Source organism: Atractosteus spatula, chromosome 6 (genome assembly GCF_055471065.1).
Source record: "Atractosteus spatula isolate fAtrSpa1 chromosome 6, fAtrSpa1.hap1, whole genome shotgun sequence".
NCBI classification, from domain to species: domain Eukaryota; kingdom Metazoa; phylum Chordata; class Actinopteri; order Semionotiformes; family Lepisosteidae; genus Atractosteus; species Atractosteus spatula.
The window spans coordinates 26,335,793-26,357,457 of NC_142711.1; the positions used below are offsets into that span (position 1 = coordinate 26,335,793).

Sequence of the window (21,665 nt, forward strand, 5' to 3'; positions counted from 1 at the left end):
TCCACAAACCGTGAAATCCAGATGAGACGACAACAAGACAAAGTTAAAAACCAGAACGGGATCCGGTGCAGGGAGAGGGAATAAAAATGGGAATAACGGGACCAGAGGCTCTGAGCCCCGGACTCAGCTTGGTCGGGATGCCAATAGGAGGCCTATGCCCTCAAGCCGCGAGCGTAGGGTGACCTGGTGGTAGGCGGGCCTCCGGGCGTCCGTCTTCAAAGAGCGCGGAACAGATTGAGCATCTGGCTTTTAAGCAGGGGCTGCATTGGAGGCAGGTGCACATGATCAAGTGAAACGTGAAAGAGCTGGAGTGCCCTTAAGAGGAGGGACTACAATCGTGACACATATGTGCATTGAGTCTGTGGCATTGCAGTTAGCTCTTAATGCACACTGCAGTAGGGTAGAAGCTGTCCTTAAGCCTAGTTGCCAGAGCACAGGGGGGAGGGGGGAACAGTTTATAGCTGGGATAGTTGGGATCCTGAATGATGGATTGGGCTTTATTGTGGCAGCGGATGGTGTGATGGTAAAATTACATCCTATAATCCTCTGTGCCACTGCCACAACCCTTTGTAGTGCGTCTTCGTCATACATGGTAGTGCTGCTGTACCGCACAGTGGTGCCACCAGTGAGGACACTTTGGTACTGCACTAAATGTTCATGAGTAGCTGCTTCCCCATGCCACATTTCTTTAAGCACCGCGGAAAGTGCAAGCGCTATTGTACCTTTTTCAGACTTGCTGCAGTGTTGTGAGATTGAGCCAAGTTGGTGCAGATCTGTAGACCGAGGAACCCGAGACAGCTGATGGTTTCCTCTGCTGTGCCATTGATGTTGATTGGGGCGTGACTCCCTCTGGGTCTCCTGAAGTCCACTATGAGTTATTTTGTCTTGTTAACATTTCTGGCCAGATTGTTTTCAAAGCACCATCTTGTAAGATGCTCCACTCCTGTATGTGGACTCATCTTACTGATCAGTCCGATAATTGTGGTGTCATCTGCAAATTTAATAACGTGGTTGCTGTTGTAAGTGGCTGTACAGTCATAAGTGAACAAGAAGGACAGACTATGACTGAGACAGCAGCCTTGGGGAGCTCCAGTGTTTAGGATCACTGAATTTTCACCACATGAGGTCTGCTCGTTAGGAAATCCAGTATCCAGCTGCAGACAGAGTTGTATAATTCAGGATTCCTAAGTTTTGGGAGAAAATGTGTCAAAGGCTAAGCTGTAATATATATACAACATCCTAATGTACTGTAGATGCCCCGCCTGTCTATCAGTTTGAGCTGATTGTCTGGTTTTCAATAAGATTGTCAAAAATCGATGTGCCTTATTTTGTATTTTCACAGAATGAAACGTCATTGAAAAGGTCTGAATACTTTTGCAAGGCACAACATGTACTCCTTTAAAATATTTCAGTCTAAAAGGTATTGTTTAATCTATCCACTAAATATAAAGGAGCACTTTTGTCAAGGGCTTTCATATTTTATGTCACAGTATTCTGGGAAAATAATCCATTGATGTCAGTATCAGCACAGTATCTCTGACTCTTGCCATACTGAAGAGTGGAAAAGCATTATTTATGAGGCTGAACATCACAAATGATGAACAAACACTGTCTGAAATCATTGAACACAAAACTTCCCAAACTGCCAGAGGAAAAGTTTCAGCAGTGAGTGAATCGTGTCTGATCAATGCACTTTGCTGACAATCCCGAGCAATCACTAAAAATTAGCTGTGAGACATCTCATTAGAGGCCGTATTTTGTTGGGAAACAAAAATCCCAGAATAAAAAAACATAGATATTTTATTGAGGTGAGAATATTATCTTTCTTTGAAGGATTCCAAGAAATGTACTTACCGGGTAATTTATTCAGGTTTGTTACTCTGGCAACAAAGTACTTATATGATAGGATGTGAAACGGAAAAAGAAAATAGGTAACGGGGAAAACACAAAGTAAACAAAAATGTCACTGTTGTATCTTTGAATGCATATTGCATTCTTTTCAATTAAACATTCAGAAGTCAGAATTTCCTGTCTGTATCGGAAAAAACTGTCAATAGTGTAGTGGGAGCCTCCGCCCAGAGTAAAGGGGTGAGTCATCTTGCTTGGAGGTTGCAGGTGTGAATTGCTGGGAATGGGAGTATTGGCAGTACACGAGTGTGTGAACGCAACAGAGTATGGGTGGAGACCCCTTGATCTGATTTGCATCAGTGGGCCTTGTGGCTTTTACTCACTCTGAACATGTGCAGGCCTGAACCGCGCACAGAGAAGCAGTCGCTGGAGTTTTTTATTTTGGATTTGTGTGTTTATAGCAATTTAGTACAGATGAACAATGGCAAGCAGGCTTAAAAAAAGTGCAAAATTAATTGCATAAAAATATCGTTACTGTTGATAAACATGGAATCGAGTCATAATACCATCATACTGTCATATAATCAATCACAATACTGGATTTGGTCGCCTGTAAAGTACCTGAAAAACATCTGTTTGTCAACAGAAAAGAACAACGGGGAAATTGTGACCACTGTATAACCATTTTTATTGTTTAGTATATTTCAAAAGTTTTAAGGATTGGTTAACAATTTAGAAAAGAGGCATTGACTTTATAACTACAGTAAATGTCATAAACATAATTCTACAGATAACCAGACAGTATTCCTACCAAATGTTTACCTAACAAAGTCTCAAAAACATTGTTCTAATTGGTTTATTGTTCTCATGGATCACTGACTATCTGACAGGCAGACCACAGTCTGTGAGACTTCAGAACTGTGTGTCTGAACAGGTAGTGAGTAACACAGAGGCTCCTCAGGAGACAGTTTTTTCTTCGTTACTGTTCACCCTCTATACTTCGGACTTTAAGTACAACTCAAAGTCATGCCAGCTGCAGAAGTTCTCGGATGACTCTGCAATTGTGGGATGTATCAAGGGTGGGTGGGAGGAGGAGTACAGGGGACTGGTCAGCAGCTTTGTGGAGTGGTGTGGGGAGAACCACCTGCAATTGAATGTAAAAGGGAGGAGGAAAAAGGGTCAAACCTACTCCTGTCTACATCCATGGGAGTGGTGTGGAGATGGTGGACTCGTACAAGTACCTGGGAGTGCACATCGACGATAGACTGGAATGGTCTAAGAACATCGAGACCATTTACAAGAAGGGACAGAGCCGACTTTACTTCTTGAGGAGTCTCAGGTCCTTCAATGTATGTAGTAAGATGCTACATATGTTCTATCAGTCGGTTGTGGTGAGCGCCATTTTCTACGCGGTAGTATGCTGGGGCTCTGGGGTTAGAGCAAGGGAGTCTAACATGCTGAACAAGCTCGTCAAAAGAGCAAGCTCTGTCATTGGGTCTGGCCTGGGCCCCCTGGAGGTAGTGGCTGAGAAGAGAATGTTGTCCAAACTAGAGGCCATCATGGACAACGTCTCCCATCCCCTCTATGACAGGCTTGTAGAAATGATGAGCACGTTCAGCAATAGACTGATCCATCCATGGTGCGACAGGGAGCGCTACAGGAGGTCATTCTTGCCTTCTGCCATAAGACTGTACAACACATCCACCTTGCGTCTGGGCAGAGGCAACATTGACAGTGACCTGTTTCTGGATTGAACAGTAAACTGCTACATCCGTTCTTTTTCTTTTTCCTGTTTACAACCGTTTTTGTGCAATATACAGTATGCCAGGGACTTGTGCAATACATTTATATTTATATTTATATTGTGCAATACAACTTTTTTGTGTACTGTTCTGTTCTGGTTTGTTCTTTGTGTGTTCTGGACTGTGAATATCTCTTCTTACTGCACTTCTCACTGTACTGATTGTATTGTATGTATTGTATTATTATTATTGTATCATTTGTTACACTGTTGCTGTGTTGTCTGTGTTAAGCTGCTGTTGCACTGCAATTTCCCTCACGGGATCAATAAAGTATCTATCTATCTTAAATGAATTAAGAAAAAAAATACAGAATACTTTCTGGCCATGTTGGTGGTATCAAGGCCAAGTAAAACAAGTGAAACAGACACTTAAGTCACAAATGACATCAGAAGAACCAAGTGAAAGATAGACATGTAGCAAAGCTAAAAGTAACTCAAATTAAATGCACATTAGTAAAGAAAGATGTAAAGTGAGTAAGATGACATACAGATATTAATTATAGAAGACAAGCAGGGAATGGGTAAGGTTCTAAATGATAATTTTATTCAGATGATCACATAGGACAGATAGCTTAAGTGCCATAAATTTAAAGGCAATCACACATTTTATCACAAGTTTAAATAGGGTTAAAATGTCTGGCCCAGATAGTATTCTTCCACTTACATTCAGAGATATGAGTGAAGTTATTAGGACAATTAATTGACTCTTAGGGCAGAAAAGGAACTCACTAATTGGAAAATTGCTTTTGTAGTACCCTTTCGTAAAAAAGGTACAACCATTGAACCATCTGCAGGCCAATAAGATTTACCTTAATGAGTTGTAAAATGTGCTGAAAAAATATAAGAGCAAAAAGTACAAATTTATATTAAAATTAACATTGTATTGATTAAGGTAATCAGCATGGATTTACAGTAGAACAGGATGATCCTTTCCAACTTACTACCTAGACTAAGAAAAGGAGACTATTAGCATCTGGTCATGAACTGTAGCAGTAAGATTTGAAGTTATACAGTATGGTATGGTGTATTTGGATTTTCAGATAAAATGCCACATGAAAGACTGCTCCTCAAATTGAAGACAGTCTTGGAAAGTTGCTTCTCTCAGTACTAAAAACAAGACGATGGGAGACCTCTTCATTGTTGATACAATCAGAAAAACATAATAGACTGTAAAAGCCATGATGTATGCTTACTACTTAAAGATACGAGGAAATGTAATTCTTGACTGACCTGAATAACCATAACGCTCAAATAAAGATCACCTGTAGAATGCACATCTTGGAGGTACCAAAGGTCTTTCTCAAACCACCTGTTGTCTGCTGCCCTGTAGTGGTAGTTTGCAGTAGTACAGCTATAGCACAAGTAGGTAGCTCCGTCAGCATGCGTAGGCTACAAAGGAACACCTCACACCTGAAGAAGGCTCCACAGCCGAAACATTGTGTTCCCTTTCTTTTCAGCACGGAGTAAACCCATTACCTGTTCCTTTGCAGCTATAGCACAGCTCAGATGATCAAAGGTTTAAGGTTTTTTTTTGCCAGTTAACCACAGTAACTTTTATATGATCTTGTAACTTTTATGTACTTTTTTTGTTTTTGACTATAAGCACAGATTAGATTAAAACAACTGAAGTGTAGATTGCAGTAAATGATCTGAGTTTCTGTTGAATCAACGCAAGAAGCCGATGAGAGGCAATAACCTGATAACGATTTATTCATTTGCAATTATGCTAATTGGTCCAAGGTTTTGACTAAATCCAGGTGTTATTACAGTACAATCAAATCAACCAGTTAAGAATTTTGTGTGGAATCATTTGGATTTGCTTTAACAGGATTTGATAAAACTTCTGAAATACTTTGATAACTCAATGTAGCAATTAAGATGGAAAGCTCATTAACAATTCTGAACTACAAACCATTCTCATATATAACATATTTGATCCCAAGTCATTTTAAGATGGACATACTGTATAAAGACAAATTGCCAAATCAAAACCAGATATAACATCTGTAACATCATTACAATATTTTTCAAATTTGTAACATAGATTCATTCTAAAGACTTTGTACTGTCTGCAACAACTTAGGAATGTAGTCACATTATTTCTATACAAATATCTATACAAATAGTTTAAAAGTATTCAAAGTTCAATTTAATTTCTTCTTTTGCATTTAGTTATTTCATAAGCAACATGTTAGAAATTCCAGTGTACATGAAAAAAAATAGTATTAATATTTATTTGAACCCTGCCAGTGAAGGAGATGAATAAACCCTTTATCATATTTTAATATGATAATCCTTAATTTAAAAATGTTAAATTCAGTGGGATGTATTCTGTTAGTGAGAGCCATATAAAGTTAGCAAGTTTGTCATTCTAGGATCATTCTGCTGACTTCTGCATATGATGGCATTAATCTCTGAAGATTATTAATCAAATTAAAGCATTAATAAAATTAAGATTTAAGAACTCAACAGAAGCATTCAAGCAAGGCAGTCTATTAAAATAAATGCAGTAAATTATTTATAGTTGCTTTTACCTATCATATACATTGAAAATTTCAAATAACTTGTGATCTTAGAACAATTTTCAACAAATCTGAAACCACTTTTTCATAACATTTTACTGATCATCACTCTCTGGCAGTGTCTTGAATGAGTGGGAAAATTATTAAGACACCTCACAACTTTGGGAGAGAGGTTTGAAGTAAACTGATTGACTTGTTAAAAACTGAATGTTTTGAATGTTATAATAAATTGAGTACTGTCATTCAACATTCAATGTTTAAAGTATTTAACAAGGATTAAGAAAGGGAAGTGAAAAACCGAATGTTATTCCTAAACTGATACTCACGTCATTCCCTATTTAGGTCAACAAGTCTTCAAAGTCATGTTAGTTTATTATCAAACCTTACATTTTATGTTTAGAAGCTAAACAGAGGCTTCATCAAACAGCATCCTGCTAACATTTAAAGCCAGTGAGTGCAGAAGGGAGAATAATTATTACCAGTCAATAGTGTACTAACTGGTGCATGAAAAGGATTTAAAAGCCATGTGTGTAAAAGAGAACTTCCTTTGGTAAACAGACAGACTATAATGCCAATCAGGCCATGGACATCTTTCACCTCCAAAGGAAACGAGACTGAAGTGCACGCTCTCACCCTGGTTAACAAAAGACAAGAGCATTTAAGTATGAATTCTTCTCACAGGTCCTGTAATTCATTAGAAAAAATTATGCTAGAATAGTAAGATCATTTAATCATAAAGAATATCCAGCTCGAGTGCCATTGAAAATCAAGCAGGCGGGAACAATCACTGAAATCCGTGGCCATTTTTTATTTGATTGAATGCATTTTGAACTCAACAAACCCGTCATAAAAATCACCCCTGCCCTCCTTACTCATATAAACATATTGAGTACATGTGTGTGTATGTTCACAAATGTTTTACATTTTTGGCTCCAAATGAATACATATTTAAACTGTGGGGAAAGTATGGTAAAATAGGTTTTCTATTTCCTTTTTTTGTTGTAGAACTACTTAAAAACCTATCCTACCTATGTTAAACACAACCTATAACTCGTGCACAAGTCAAATATCTATTCAAAATGGAGAATAACAGAATAATTAATGTGTTACAATTACAAACATATTATATATATATGATATATTAGAATGTAATCAAAGGAGCTTGAGTATTTCAGTTAAACTAGAAAAATAGATATACTTTACATCATTAAGTATCCATGTGTATAATACATCCTGGACAAAACCCCACATCTCTCATGGATTTTACACTATGTCCAACATGATAAACACTAGGTATATAAAACACAGAAAAAAACACAAAACAGAAAAATCTGCCTTATTTTGCAAAGTATGCTTTAATAGGAAACAATACTCGACCTTTTGTTTTAACATAAATCTGTGAAAATGTAACAACAAAAATAACACAATTAGAATTCCAGAACATTTTACGGCTTCATCTACAGTACAATGTAACATTTCACATAAACTGTATATACACAAAAAGGACAAAAATCTAGCATGGACTAATGAAGCATATGTTTTTCATGTGTCAGCTTGCAATAGTTTTTGTGTACATGTTAGGATAACTTGCATTTAAGATTGGATCCAGGGTTTTTAGCTGTGTTTGAGCTGTGCATTATTACTGTTTTGTTTTATTTCTGTTAAAAAGGAGTTTCCATCATACAAGCTTGAAGCACTGTTTTATTACTATCTCAACACAGACTTAGATTAGAAAATCACCTGCCAGTATAGACTCATGATATTACTGTGCCTGACACTGTTTTCATATCATTACCTAATCGTGTAAACTGCATGAAAAATGTGATTTTCATCGTCACAAGATGATTAAGATAAAAGATTCAGTACTCTTTGGTTACGCTTTGGTTATATTAAGTAAATTGGCAAATTAACCCTCTAAAACTCTGGGATCTGTGAGTTTTCTCACAGACAACACTAATATTTGGGGAGGACAGAATGGTGGGGGTGGTGGGGGCAATTTTCTAGACAGGTTGGAGGATGGACCAAAACTACAGTAAATAAGCATGGTAAACATCAAAACTGTACAGAAGTCACTCAAACTGGATGTATGGTGGTAAAAATTGCTAGATTAAGCTGATTTGGCCCTTCTAAAATTCTGAAGAATATACATGGAAATACAGAACATTAATGCACAATTTCACAACATTTATTTTGACGTTTGTCTACACTTGTAAAATAAAAAGCATGTGACCAAAGCCTTGTGGTCCCAGTAAACAGATCATGTACAGAATGATGATGCAACATTTCAACAAGACAGGAAACTTTTGTCTAAAGAACTGAGAAAATATTCACACCTTGTAACAAAATGTTTTTTTAAGGAAAAGGTCAATACTAATGACTTGATGCGATACAAAAGATCATATCCTTTAGCAATGGCAGTGAGTGAATGTTATCCATTCTCTTCAACAGGTTTTTTATAAACACTGTCTTCACTGCTTTACTGCATACAGTAGATCTTCCACAGTTAGGAAAACTGATACACAGGTCGGCGCCATAAAGCAAAAAGTAACATGTAACACCTTTATAGGAATATGGTGTGTTTTATGGGAAATTCTTCAAATTCAATTTGGCTATATGCATCAGATTTGTAGTCTGCTCCATTTAGTCTCGTCTACCACTAGTGCTTGCTTATATGCAAGTATGGTAAATCAAAACCGTTTTGTACCAAAGATTCAGTAGGGATGTGAAACATTCCTCTGTATGTACCATTTCTCTGTTGGCACCGAGGTCCTGTATTGAACAACATTCCCCTGCAGGCTTGGCATAGTCATCCATAACCTTAAGGGAGAGCTAGAGCCTTGGCCAGTCGGATCCAGAACCAAGATTTTGTGCAGGGCTTGGTATAGTCACAGAGTGTCAGGAATCGTAAAATACTGGGAAACTGTTTCTTCATGGTCTTGTACACAACTGGAATGAGACGTTTCGAACGAGCACCTGGAAGCAGGGGAAGAAGCAAATTTCGACTTACATAAAATACAAAGCAGGATGAAATACAAAAGAATACAAAATACATCTAGCAAGAGACTGAATCCCATCTTGCACCAAAATAGCATTGCTACCTTCCAGCCTGATCTCATGAGATATCGCAAGTTAATCAAGGAAGGAATGGGAGTCATCCAGAAAATCAAGCTTCCGCTATAATTATAGCAGAACAGCACGTAGCTCCCTTCTCTGGTCCTGGCTAAATTACACTACTGGCTTGCACAATGTGAGCAACGTAAACCTTCCCCTTACTTAAATAAGTGATTTTTTCACTTATTAGCCTGTCCTGCTTTATAGTGGTACATAATGTGGGGCGGTGCAGTGGCTAAGGATCTGCGCCTGTGGCTGGAGGGTTGCCAGTTTTTTGTCTAAGTGTCTCATGGAGAGCAAGTTGGGATATGTAAAAAGACAAATTCCTTATACAAGAAATTGTATATGGCCAATAAAGTGATCTTATCTTAATGATTACCACTCATCACCCAAGTGGGTGGTGCACAAACAAAACACCAGTCATGTGAGTTGAGATAGTACACTATTATTGCCTGTCATGCAAGCCAGTCAAACGTCCAGAAAATTCTAGGCCATCTTAGCTAGCAAAAGCTACTTTTTACAATATTTTGCAGCTCAGATCCGTGTTTCAGAATGAGCTGTATAGAAAACTCTGACAAGAGTCTTCAAACCTGTACTTGTATTTTGCTAAGAGCCTAGCTTTGAAGTACAGTATATGTATTGCTGGTACTCCTAAAACAGTAACATACTCATAAGCACAAAGAGGTTCCCCCCTTTCCATAATATATTTAAGTCTCAATTAGAGGGAGAGTTTTGTGTTTTGTGTTGCTATAGACTGCAGGGTTCTGGTACTCACAGGACTGTAATGTCTGTATATAGCTGTAAACCTTGTGTTCTGTAGTTGTAATTTGTATGTCCAGTTTAAGCATGCCAACCTGGTTATTACTTTATTAGCAAACTGTGCTGCAGAAACCAACAAAAAGTGCAATTTTCCTTTTAGTGTTCCCTGGTTTTACCGGGTGCATTTATTGTAAATTTTATTAGTTGGAGTCAGGATCTGATTGTGATATTGATTTGACATTGCTTATTTTAGAATTTTATCACGTAGTATGAAACAATATGAATGTGCATTTCTCAACAACAATATATAATTTTTGATGTTTTACCACCATGACCTAATCTTATTAATATAAATCATGCCTTAAATCAACAGATAAGCATCTAGATGACTATGTTGAGAAACATGTAATTAAGGCATACTGTACAAAAAATTACTGCTAGTACATCTATAAAAAACATTCCAGTAAGAAAATGATCAAAACCCATTCTAAAGGTAAAAAAAAACATAATTAGGGATAGAGCCTTCTACAGCTGTTGTGACACTACAAGGGTCTCTGGAGAGACTCTATCCAGTTAGTCATGCAGGTCATCTTTTTTTAAAGATTGGCAAAAGATTGGCAAAACCTGTAAGATGATTAAATTAATCATTCAAGCACAGTATCTGTTCAATTAAGAAAACTCTGGTCCTTAAGGGCTGAATAGTACTTAGATTGCAGTTCTGAGTGATCTCTAAAGGGCTTAAATTAAGCAATCACCTCTATAATGGATCACAATGAAATTGTTCCACATATTTAGAAATGGGTGATTAAATGGCGACCTACAAAACCTGATGGATTAGGGCTCTCCAGCACCAGAGATGGAGATCTCTGCAACACTGTAAACTTTAAACTATATACCATTTACACCATATGCACTCAAGGAATATATTAAGGAATTTTAGCATTGCACTGAATGCCAGGGTGGCAACCACAAAGACATACAGTATGAACCCTTACCTGGAGAGAGGCTCAGAGCAAACTTGGTCTGAAAGTCACAGCACTCACTGTCTAAATAATCATCTGAAATTACCACCACCATCCTCTTACACCTTCAAGAAAACAAACATCAATTAATTTAGCTTAACAGACACACCCCCAAAAATATAAGAAATGTATGTAATATAAAGTTATATGATGATGTAATATACAGTAAAACCTCAATATTCGCAAGTTCAATAGTCACGATTTTGCTTATTTGTGCATTATTATTTATTATGATTATTACTGGATTAAATTCGGCTATTCACAGGCTGCACAGAAGCACAGAAACAGGGGCACCTACTTCCAGCAGCATTTTTATCTTGTGGATCTACTTCCACTGCATGAGGCTTAGCTTAGTTAATAAAGAGTTACCATGTTTGTGTAGCAGTGTGTCTTTGGTGACGCTTTAGTGATTGTTTCCTTAAGGAAAGAGTTAGATGTGCATTGTGTCTAGACCTGTTATCAGAGTATTGCTTGTATGTGATTCAGTGTTGCGCTCTGAAATAAAAAATAAATATTAACCCTTGCATATCCTGAGGTTTTACTGTATTAACTATATTACCTGAAAATGTTCCCTGCTCTATGCTATGCTTTTATGCAACGTTTTTCTGTGACTGAGATATATTGTTGACTTCTTCCTCAGTGAATACCTGAGTGAAATACTGTACATGTTTAGTACATCAGACATGTCCCTTTCATTGTCTAGAATTCTATCATTTTTGTCCTGGATCGCCTACACTTTTACTCATTCATAAGGGCTCTCTGCCACAGCCAGAACAGAGGTAAAAACAGCACAAGGTATCTCCCACATGTTAAAAAAGCTTCTGCCTAAAATGCATTAAATGGGTTGAGAGGTGCCTGAATACTGGCTATTCACCTTTTCTCAATGAGCTCACTGGTGATGGTCCACACACAAGTGCCTGGAAGGACATCCCGGTCAAAGACACAGAGCTTCAGCTTGTACTCCGTCTGCTCCAGCTGCCTGATCATCTCGTGGACAAACTCAATGTCATTCTGACAGTAACAGATGAAGGCGTCAAACATTTCAGGCATGTGACCTGAAACCACAGGATAATAAATGACAAAGGAGAAAGCATCTCCCTTAAATTAACACACCAGAATATCCGAGTCAGAATGAACACTAGTCGCAGTTGTAGTGCTTTTCTCAACAGACTGCCTTATCTATTTCAAAACACACAAAGTCCACTGACATTTAAGTGTCAGATGGCTGATTAGCACATTACACAACTGCCCCATTTAATATGTGAAAAAGGCTTGGGTTACAGCGGAAAGATAAGATAAAACAATTTCAGAGGAACCAGTTTCATATGAACATCTCCATCACTCTAAAAGCAAAAGGAGACCTCTCAGTCATAATTCAAATAATTGAATTGCTTAAAATTGAAAGGTTTGAAGGTATTTACATATTTGAAGTCTCTTTCAGATCACAATTTCCTTGACAATCAATCTGTACATGCTTGAAATAAAACATTCAGGAGAGGATCGGGTGGTTTGGCTCCATTCATACAGCTGGTAAGGTCACTCAGGCTGTGGTTGAAGTTCTTGACTAGCAGACTATTGTCTGTACTCACCCATCGGGTCATCAAGAACTGTGATGCCATTGATCTCCTGCGTCCTGGGCCCACAACTAGTCACCTCTGGAACCTGCACTGGGGGTTCCTTCATCTGTTTCTTCCTCAGGTAATCCTTACAATCCTTGTCTACAAACACAGAATTTGGAGATTAGTGGAGACTTCTATAATAGTAAAGAAAACTGCAGTAATTAGGTAAACATGCTTCAAGGGCTAGTCTGAGGGGATTCAGGAATCCATTTGAAAAAAAGCCTACGACAAACGTTTTTGCATTTAACTTACAGTATATGACACGAAAATATTTCAGTGAAAGAAAACAATATTATACAATATTTAATAATGTAATTATATTTCACAGAGAATACTTAGAACAAGCCTTTTTAGTAATTATTATATCCATACAAAACACCATATAAAATTGAAAATCAATAAATAACTTCGCTCTGAACCAGTTCTGTACCTAAACCTCACCCAGTAGTGGTAAGCTCTGATTTTGATGGCATCTTGGGCTCTCTCTCAAGTCTTCACCACATAGTAGTTTTGAAATATCATTTTGGATGTGTTCTTGAACTTTATTTGTATCAGACACATTTTTCTAGAAGCCAGTTGATCTACTAGTATAGTTTTGGATTGTGGGAGGAAATCGGAGCACCCAGAGAAAATCCAAGTGAACCTTGGGGAGAAAATGCAAACTCCATACAGACAGCACTCCAGGAATTTAACCCAGGGCCTCAGCACTGCGAGGCAGCAATGCTAACCCCTGTGCCATTGCGCCACCCCCATTTTATTTTTCCATTAGAAGGAATCAGTATTGATGAGTGCATTTTAAACCACAATAAAAGTAAGGTCTACACAGTATCTGGTAAAACCTAACATTTTCCTTCACAAAATAGATGCTGTTTCCAGGTATGCGCAGTGCTGTATTCTGCAATTCTGAACGAGACAACAAAACTACTGATGACGTGAAGCGGCCTTCTTGCATTGTAATCAAACAGGCTTGTGAATACATTTCTTTTACTCTAGTATGAACATTGCTCTCGACTTTGAGACGGTTTTGCCGACAAATGGAACTCACTGGTTAACTCTGCATGCAGATCACGTTGGAAACTTTCTGCTGTGAAATATCTGCCACACAACCTGTAACTAGTTGTCTGTACATCGCATTACACTAGTGATTACAGTGACTAGTGAGCAGAGAGGGCTGACTTCACGTCACAATCCGTGGGACCTCTCACTCCTGCCTGTGGCAAGACCAGAGGTCTGTGGCAACACAGCGACTTCAAATACTTTCACAAAGTTCACGTTTTTGTTCTTAAACTTTTTCTATTCCATCAATGAATTTATTTTGTGACCAATATTTAATAACTAGTCTGAGAAATTTGGGACTGCAGTGCCCCTTTAAGTAATTTAACATTGGTAAGAAGGATACATGATATTACTGAAGGTTATTTTAATATAATATACCTTTTCTCGTGCAGGGTGCAAAAACAGCATTTGTCAGTTATGATTACTTCTAACATGCAAGAAAACATTTGATAAATAACAATATGTGTGAAACCAAAGTCAAATGACAAACACCTTGACAAGCATGAAATCGATATGAAGGACATCAACTGAGATGGGATTTTTGAAAATCATGTACTTTTTAATTTGGCCCAATTCAGACCCAAATGACAGTAGTGTCAACACCAGCTGCAAAGTGTTGTATAAGATGTTAGATTTTAACCATTCTATTAACATAGGGCTTGCCATATCACAGCCGCAACACTATGTCTCTATCAGTGAGAAATGAATATGCATATACTGTACTGTGCATCAAGACAAACAGATCATTTACAGGTGCAACAAGAACACAACGTAAGAATGACAGTGACAGGGCTGATCAACAGGCATCTCCTGCCACGGATTAGCAGCGTGAGTGGTCACTGCTGGAAGCAATACAAGCTGTACATCTGCATTTCATACTTTGCACCAGGATACTAATGACACCTTAAAGGATTCTCTTCCATGCTCATCATAGACCTTAGGTTAGGGCTGGGCGATATGGCCAAAAACATTATCACAATAAAAATTTTCATATCAGTCGATATCGATAATTATCACGATAAATGTCAAATCATTATTTCTCTCAAGTTTAAAGGCATATTTTTTCTCCTGAGTGAAAGCTGAAGAAACCAGACAGTTAATTGGTAAAATAAACAACTCTTTATTTTAAGAACACAACAAACACTTGCCAAACAGCAGAAACATTAAACAAATCTGAGGTAGAGAGTATTCAAGTCTTTTTTCATGTTAAAATACGCATGAGTAAAATTTACAAAATAAATATCTTAATAGAAAAATTAAATACTGCAGTGTGATAAAACACACATAGAAGATGGCTCAGACAGACTGCAAAGTTTAAAGTGCTTTAAAGGATCATATCAGAAGTAGTGGCGAAGAATGGCACCGTTTGCAGCTGCCGCTCTACCATCTCCCTACACTCTGCATACAGCCGAGGAAGTGCAGTCAGTGCAAAATGTTTCCGACCAGGTAGCTCGTATCTGGGGTCAAGGACTCTGATAAGCTTCTTGAATCCCTTATTTTCGACAGTGCTAATGGGAAGCATGTCTTTTGCAATGTAACATGCAACTGCATTTGTGATGTCTTCATGTCTTTTTGTTTTTTTGTCGTAAGGCACGGTGCTCGAAAATGATGCTACTATGGTTTGCTGCTGTGTAGTCGCACTGAATACTGGCCTGGTGCTTATAGATGGTCCCCTTCCACTAACAACAGTGGTTTGTGACTGTATTTTTTTATTTTCTGCATGTTCTAATGGGTGATGTTGTTTTAAATGGTGAAATAGGTTTGTGGTGTTGCCTGTCTTTGCTGGCACGGATCTGCGGCACAGTTTGCAGTGCACACTGCTCTGTTTTATGTCTGATCATAAAAAGCCAAAATATCTCCAAATTACCGAAGTTGAATGACCTTTTCTGTCGACGATGTCATCGTCCTTCGAGCTGGTTGTTGGCAGCACTACATTTGCTTCAGTGTCGCTCATTCCTCCGCTCTAACTACAATCCTGTCAGCCACCACCGTGTGGGTAAACAACACCACGTTAGCTGCCCGGTCTGCAACATGCATGCGCATATCATGCGCAAAGCATAAACATATATCGAACATTTATCGAACTTTTGTTAAAATTATATCGAGGAAAATTATATCGCGATAATTATCGTTATCGAATTATCGCCCAGCCCTACCTTAGGTACCATATGTTGACCCAAGGTCAGCGGTCAGGTCATCCATGGCAAAACTGAGCTTTGAAAACAACTCAGGGACAAAGTTGTATAAAGGCACAGATCAGGAGAGAGGTGTAAAAACATTTTAAAGACCCTTAATATATCTTTGAACTGTCACGGATGTCGGAAGGGACAAACTGTGGAGAGGCAGGGGAGCAGAAAAAGACCCTATACAAAGCGGCGAAACGGGGAGATAGCCCGGGCTCAACAGTGCAAAGAGTTCTGGAATTGTCATATAGAAACCTATGCCCTCAGGCCACGGACGGAGCGGCAACCTGGTGCTAGGCGGGTCTCAGGACATCCGAACGTCAATGCTGAGCAAAGGCGAATGAAAGACCCCGAAATATAAAGCCCCAGAGAGAGAGACACCGGAAGGAGAGCAAAGCACAGGAAACTAGGGACAGGACAGAGTAGGAGCCAGAGAGCGTGACAGTACCCCCCCCCTTCATGGGCAGCTCCTGACGCCCAACGAATAAATGAGCTGCACAGCACTGGGGGGAGGAAAAACCTCGTTTAACTGAAAGGAAACCTCCAGGAGTCCACGGCTGAGAGCTGCCCCCTCCTCCGGGGTATAAACCTTTATTTGGTAGAGGAAGGGGGGATCGAGTAGAGCTCTGGAGGCTTAAAACAAAAAAGACAAATACACAAGCACAAACCAACACAAACATAAACCTGGGAGACCAGGGTGACAAACAACAAAAAACAGATAGGAACCAAAAGTTCCGAGACACAGGGAACAGGGGAACCAAATAGAAGGGGAAACCAGGAAGTGAAAAATCAAAACACCAAGCAAGAAACAAAAATAAAAACAAAAACCGGGGAAAAATACCGCAAACTGGGCAAAACACGTTCAACATTCTATTACTGATATCAGAATGAGCAACCCGAGGAGAGCCAGGCACAAAACCCGCTCACAGACACGGATGCTCGGAGTAATATCCAGCAATGAGAATAGAAAAGCAGGGAAAAAGCTCAACATCCTATCACTGATATCGGAGTGATGAACCCGAGGAGAGCCAGGCACAGGACCCGCTCACAGACACGGATGACCAGAGTGATATCCAGCGATAAGGATAGGAGAGCCAGCTCAACATTCAATCATGGATGCTGGGAGAGACAACCCAAGGAAAGCCAGGTATTCAGAAGTGTATGTCGGGACGGCATAACACAGAATGACCCGCTCACAGGCACGGAAGTCTGGAGTAGCATCCCGTGATTAGAATAGAAGAACTGAAAAAAAATGCCCAGAGCAAAAAAGAAAAAACTGCAGCGAGACAAAAGGCGCCGCTCGTGGGGTCGGAGATGGCTCAGCATTCTGTCACGGAAGTCGGAAGAGACAAACTGTGGAGATGCAGGGGAGCGGAAAAAGACCCTATGCGAAGGAGGGGAACGGGGAGAGCAGTGCAAAGAGTTCTGGAATTGCCGTATAGAAACCAAAGCCCTCAGGCCATGGACGGAGCGGCGACCTGGTGCTAGGCGGGTCTCAGGACATCTGAACGTCAGTGCTGAGCAAAGGTGAATGAAAGACCTGGAAATATATAGTCCCAGAGAGAGAGACACCGGAAGGAGAGCAAAGCACAGGAAACTAGGGACAGGACAGAGTAGGAGCGCCCTCTGGCTACAGAGGGTGTGACATGAACATTGTGAAATTGATAAGAAGACGAAGGTGTCACGATCGGGATCCCTCCTCTTAAGGGCGCTCCGACCCTTTCGTATTTTAGTTGATTATGTGCACCTACCACCTGTTTTGTGTCTCATTATTTAAGCCTGGCGCTCTCACTATTCCTGGATCAGCACTGGAAGATGGATGCCCGGAAGCCCGCCTACCAGCGGGTCCAGGAGAGACCCGATGGCATAGGCTTTCTCACGGCATCCTGAAGTCTGAGTCTGGGGCTCGGAGGACCTGGCCTTGTTACTTTCTTTTAACTTCTTGTTCCTGTTCCGGATCCTGTTCCAGAATTTAACCCTGTCTTGTCTTGAATGGATCACCTGGTTTTTGGACTTTGGACTTTGGACAGCACCTTGTTTTGGACTTCCCTGGACTAGTTGCCTTCGTCACGCCCCCCAAGCACTGGATCACCGCCGTCACCGCCCCCCGTCTGTCAACCTGTCCTATCCTGCTGTACCTTCCCCTGATGTTCTTCTCCACTTACTTCCAGATTATACCGTCTGGATAGGGTCCTGAACTACACATCCTTACAGAAGGCACCCAGGCACTGCCTAGATCAGGCTGTGTGCCTAAAACAGTGCATCCGGGCAAGGAGGAAACCGTTTAAGGGATGTAACTGTGAGGCCTAAGGGGACCTTGAAAGACTTACAGAGTCTAGTAGCTGAGATGAGAGAATACATCTAGGTCACACCACAAAGGAAACTATTTGGAACTGAAAAAAAACATCACATGTACTGCATGGAGCTCTCAACAAAGCACCTAAACAATACCACAAACATGTTTTTTTGGTCACACAAGGCAAAACTAGAAACGTCTGGTCTGAATGCAAAGTGTTACATCTGAAGCAAACCCAACACTCAGTCTATAATACCATCCATCTGTCAAGAATGTTCTGCTTATGATATAGTTCAAATATAGTTCTGCTTCTAATCAGCAGGGAGCAGAAAGCATGCCAAGACTGATGGGAACATAGATGGAGCTAAGTATTTGCAAATCATAGAAGAAAACGTGCTTCAGATCTAAAACGGCGGGATAAATTAATCTTTCATCAGGACAATGACCAAAAGCACAAGGCCAAGAATATACTGGAATGCCTGAAGAATCAGAAGGAATTATTCTGAGTGGCCCAGTAAAAGTCCTGACTTGAACCCTATTGAGAATCTGTGGAATGGTTCCTCTACCTGTAAGAGATTTCTAGGCAACTTGAGAGAGCTTTACCATTCCTCCAATAAGAATGAGCAAAAAGTGCACCAAGCTGGTGTAGAAAGTTGGTAGTCATACCCAAAAACTGTGGCTGTAAGTGCTTCCGCCAAATATTTATTTAATAGGTCTGAACATACATGTAATTTTTCTGTTTGTTTTTCACTTTAGTGTTTGTTGACATTTACTGTAGTTTAACTTATCCTCAGAAGTCTTCCATTTGAGCATTTAGATTTGAATAAAATATTAAGTCTAAAAAATGTGTATGCATCATTTTGTATCTTTTAATAATGGGTCTAAATACTTTGTATAAGGTACTGCATACAGTCCACTAATAAACAAGTGCAATTTGTAGTTTTCACCTTGGTGTGACACAACACGAGCCCTGTGTATCGTCTGCCTTTGCTTGCTTTGTATTTTCATTTATGCCTTCCTGGTTGCACACTTGTTTGCAGATAACAGCCGAGATCTGGTACAGTCCTGAGAGATTTTAAACCCAAGACTGAGGGTCAACATTGAGATGTAATGTATAGCTGGACCTGTAAAGAAAGCCCGTGGCCCCATAAAACATAATGGTAAAACAATACTAAAATTGCTCGTATTACAAGCAAGGTAAATATTAAAAAGAAAACATCTTCTAAGGCGTCATAGTAATATAATTACTATCCTGTATCCTACTATACTGTCCTGTAACTGACATAAAAAATAACAACCTAACAATTCTTTAAAAACTTTTTATACCTATAACTTCCAGGATAATATACGAAGACTCACCTATCATAGGTTTAAGATCTGTAATCACATCTTCCCTTCCTGCTTCGTTAAGCATTTGTATTAGCTTTCCTACCGTCGCTTCTGGGCATCTGGACATCCACTCATCCAATATCTTCTTGGTGGGGTCCTGGTACTGATCAAAGTTCTTAATTTCCAGATAATCGAAACCCATCGTTTCAGCCAGAGTCGTCCAGTCGGCAGCTACCGTTGTTTTTGGATTTAAGTAAAGACTAAGTTTTTTTCTAACAGTAACATTTAGCGCTGTTAAAGGAATACCATAATAATCGGTTTCAGACATATTTGCTCAATCGCAAGCAAATACCGCAGGTAACTAAAGCTGTGGACCAGTACTTTAAAAACAAAATTGTAATAGCTTGATTTTTGTACGTCTTCTGTTTTTCAAGAGTTGTTCATTTCTGTACTTATTTTCAAATTTCCGAAACAGTATTCAAAAACTGCCTTTCACAGGTCTTCCTCTTGCCCACAAAAAGTTACAAGAATTTCTAAAAACCTATTACACAATTTTAAAAAAAGTGCGTTTGCACAAAGTAAGAAAGTCCGACATAACACCGGACTTCAAGCAATTCACGTCACTCAAACCAGTGACGCCCTTTACAGGAAATGTTCCTGCTCAAGATAAGAATGAGGAACAAAATGAGAGGGGCGTCTTGTTGGAGGAGTGACAGCTCTTCAGCCCAATAGTAAAAAGGAAGTTATAAATTATAAAATAATGGTAGCCGCTAGGAAATTAAGTTCTTCTTAAGTATATAAGGCATATTGCATGTACAATCTGAGTAGTTGAGTGATTTCCTAATTTAAAACTACTAATTTAACAATGATTGCATTATCAAGAACTTATTTGCCAGCAGCCATATCACCCTGCAACTCACAACTGGCAACCCACCGAAGCTAAGCAGGTGTGAGCCTGGTCAGTACCTGGATCTGAGACTTCCTGGGAAAAACTAAGGTTGCTACTGGAAGAGGTGTTAGTGGGGCCAGCAGGGGGCGCTCACCCTGCGGTCCATGTGGGTCCTAATGCCCCAGTATAGTGACTGGGACACTATACTGTAAACAGGCGCCGTCCTTCGGATGAGATGTAAAACCAAGGTCCTGACTCTCTGTGGTCATTAAAAATCCCAGGGCATTCCTTGAAAAGAGTAGGGGTGTAACCCTGGTGTCCTGGCCAAATTTCCCATTGGTCCTTACCAATCATGGCCTCCTAATAATCCCCCTCTATGAATTGGCTTCATTACTCTGCTCTCCTCCCCACTGATAGCTGATGTGTGGTGAGGGTTCTGGCGCACTATGGCTGCCATTGCATCATCCAGGTGGATGCTGCACATGGGTGGTGGTGGAGGGGATCCCCATTACCTGTAAAGCGCTTTGGGTGGAGAGTCCAGAAAAGCGCTATATAAGTGTAAGCAATTATTATTATTAAGTGATTTCTTGCTGGTACAATATACAGTAAGCCTGCTCTAGGCACAGTACATTTTCTGAAATGATATGGCAATAAGGCAGTAGAAAACCCAGCCACATCATACTGTTCAGCCAGCCTTGAAGGTTAGCAATAACATAGTCGAAACACCAAGAACAGATAACTAACCGGTGCATTTTGTCGATTATGAACAAGTCTATTTTGAGCACCTCAGCTCAGCATGAGCTCGTCTAATGATAAGTTAGAGCATCTAGCAAAGTAGAACACATCAAGAGAGGCTCAATACTTTGCATATTTCCTGAAGTGGCTTAACTGAATTTTCTCAAATGAAATGAAAGGACTAAACTTAACAAGACAACCAATGACTCAGCAAGATTTAAGTCACATTTTGAAGCTCCCAAAGGAAAACAATTTTACCTAATTACAATGACCAATTCATATCTATGCAGCACTGGAGGACTAACTGTCCAGGCTTGGATTTGAATCCAGACTGCCGATACTGTAGGCCAGGTCAGTATAGAGCTGCCGGAAGGCCTGGCCTAGCTTACAAGAGTGTAATGTGCTGCCACAGCTGTACTGCCTCATTGGAGCTGGCTGTAACACAGACATGCATCTTGCCCCCAGTCTGCCAGAGTCTTCTGTCTCCCACCGGTA

At 39.7% G+C, this 21,665-nt stretch overlaps 1 protein-coding gene across 1 annotated transcript; it reads right to left on the reverse strand.

Moving 5' to 3' along the window:
- Positions 1 to 7,510: 7,510 nt before the first annotated feature.
- myd88 (MYD88 innate immune signal transduction adaptor) lies at positions 7,511 to 20,180 on the reverse strand. The gene is made up of 5 exons (XM_088919397.1): positions 19,577 to 20,180; positions 12,653 to 12,781; positions 11,938 to 12,118; positions 11,037 to 11,128; positions 7,511 to 9,144 (listed from the first exon to the last, which is right to left on the reverse strand). Exons 1-5 carry the CDS (start codon positions 19,872 to 19,874, stop codon positions 8,990 to 8,992), a joined length of 855 nt encoding a protein of 284 aa, XP_088775523.1. The 5' UTR covers positions 19,875 to 20,180; the 3' UTR covers positions 7,511 to 8,989.
- Positions 20,181 to 21,665: the final 1,485 nt, after the last annotated feature.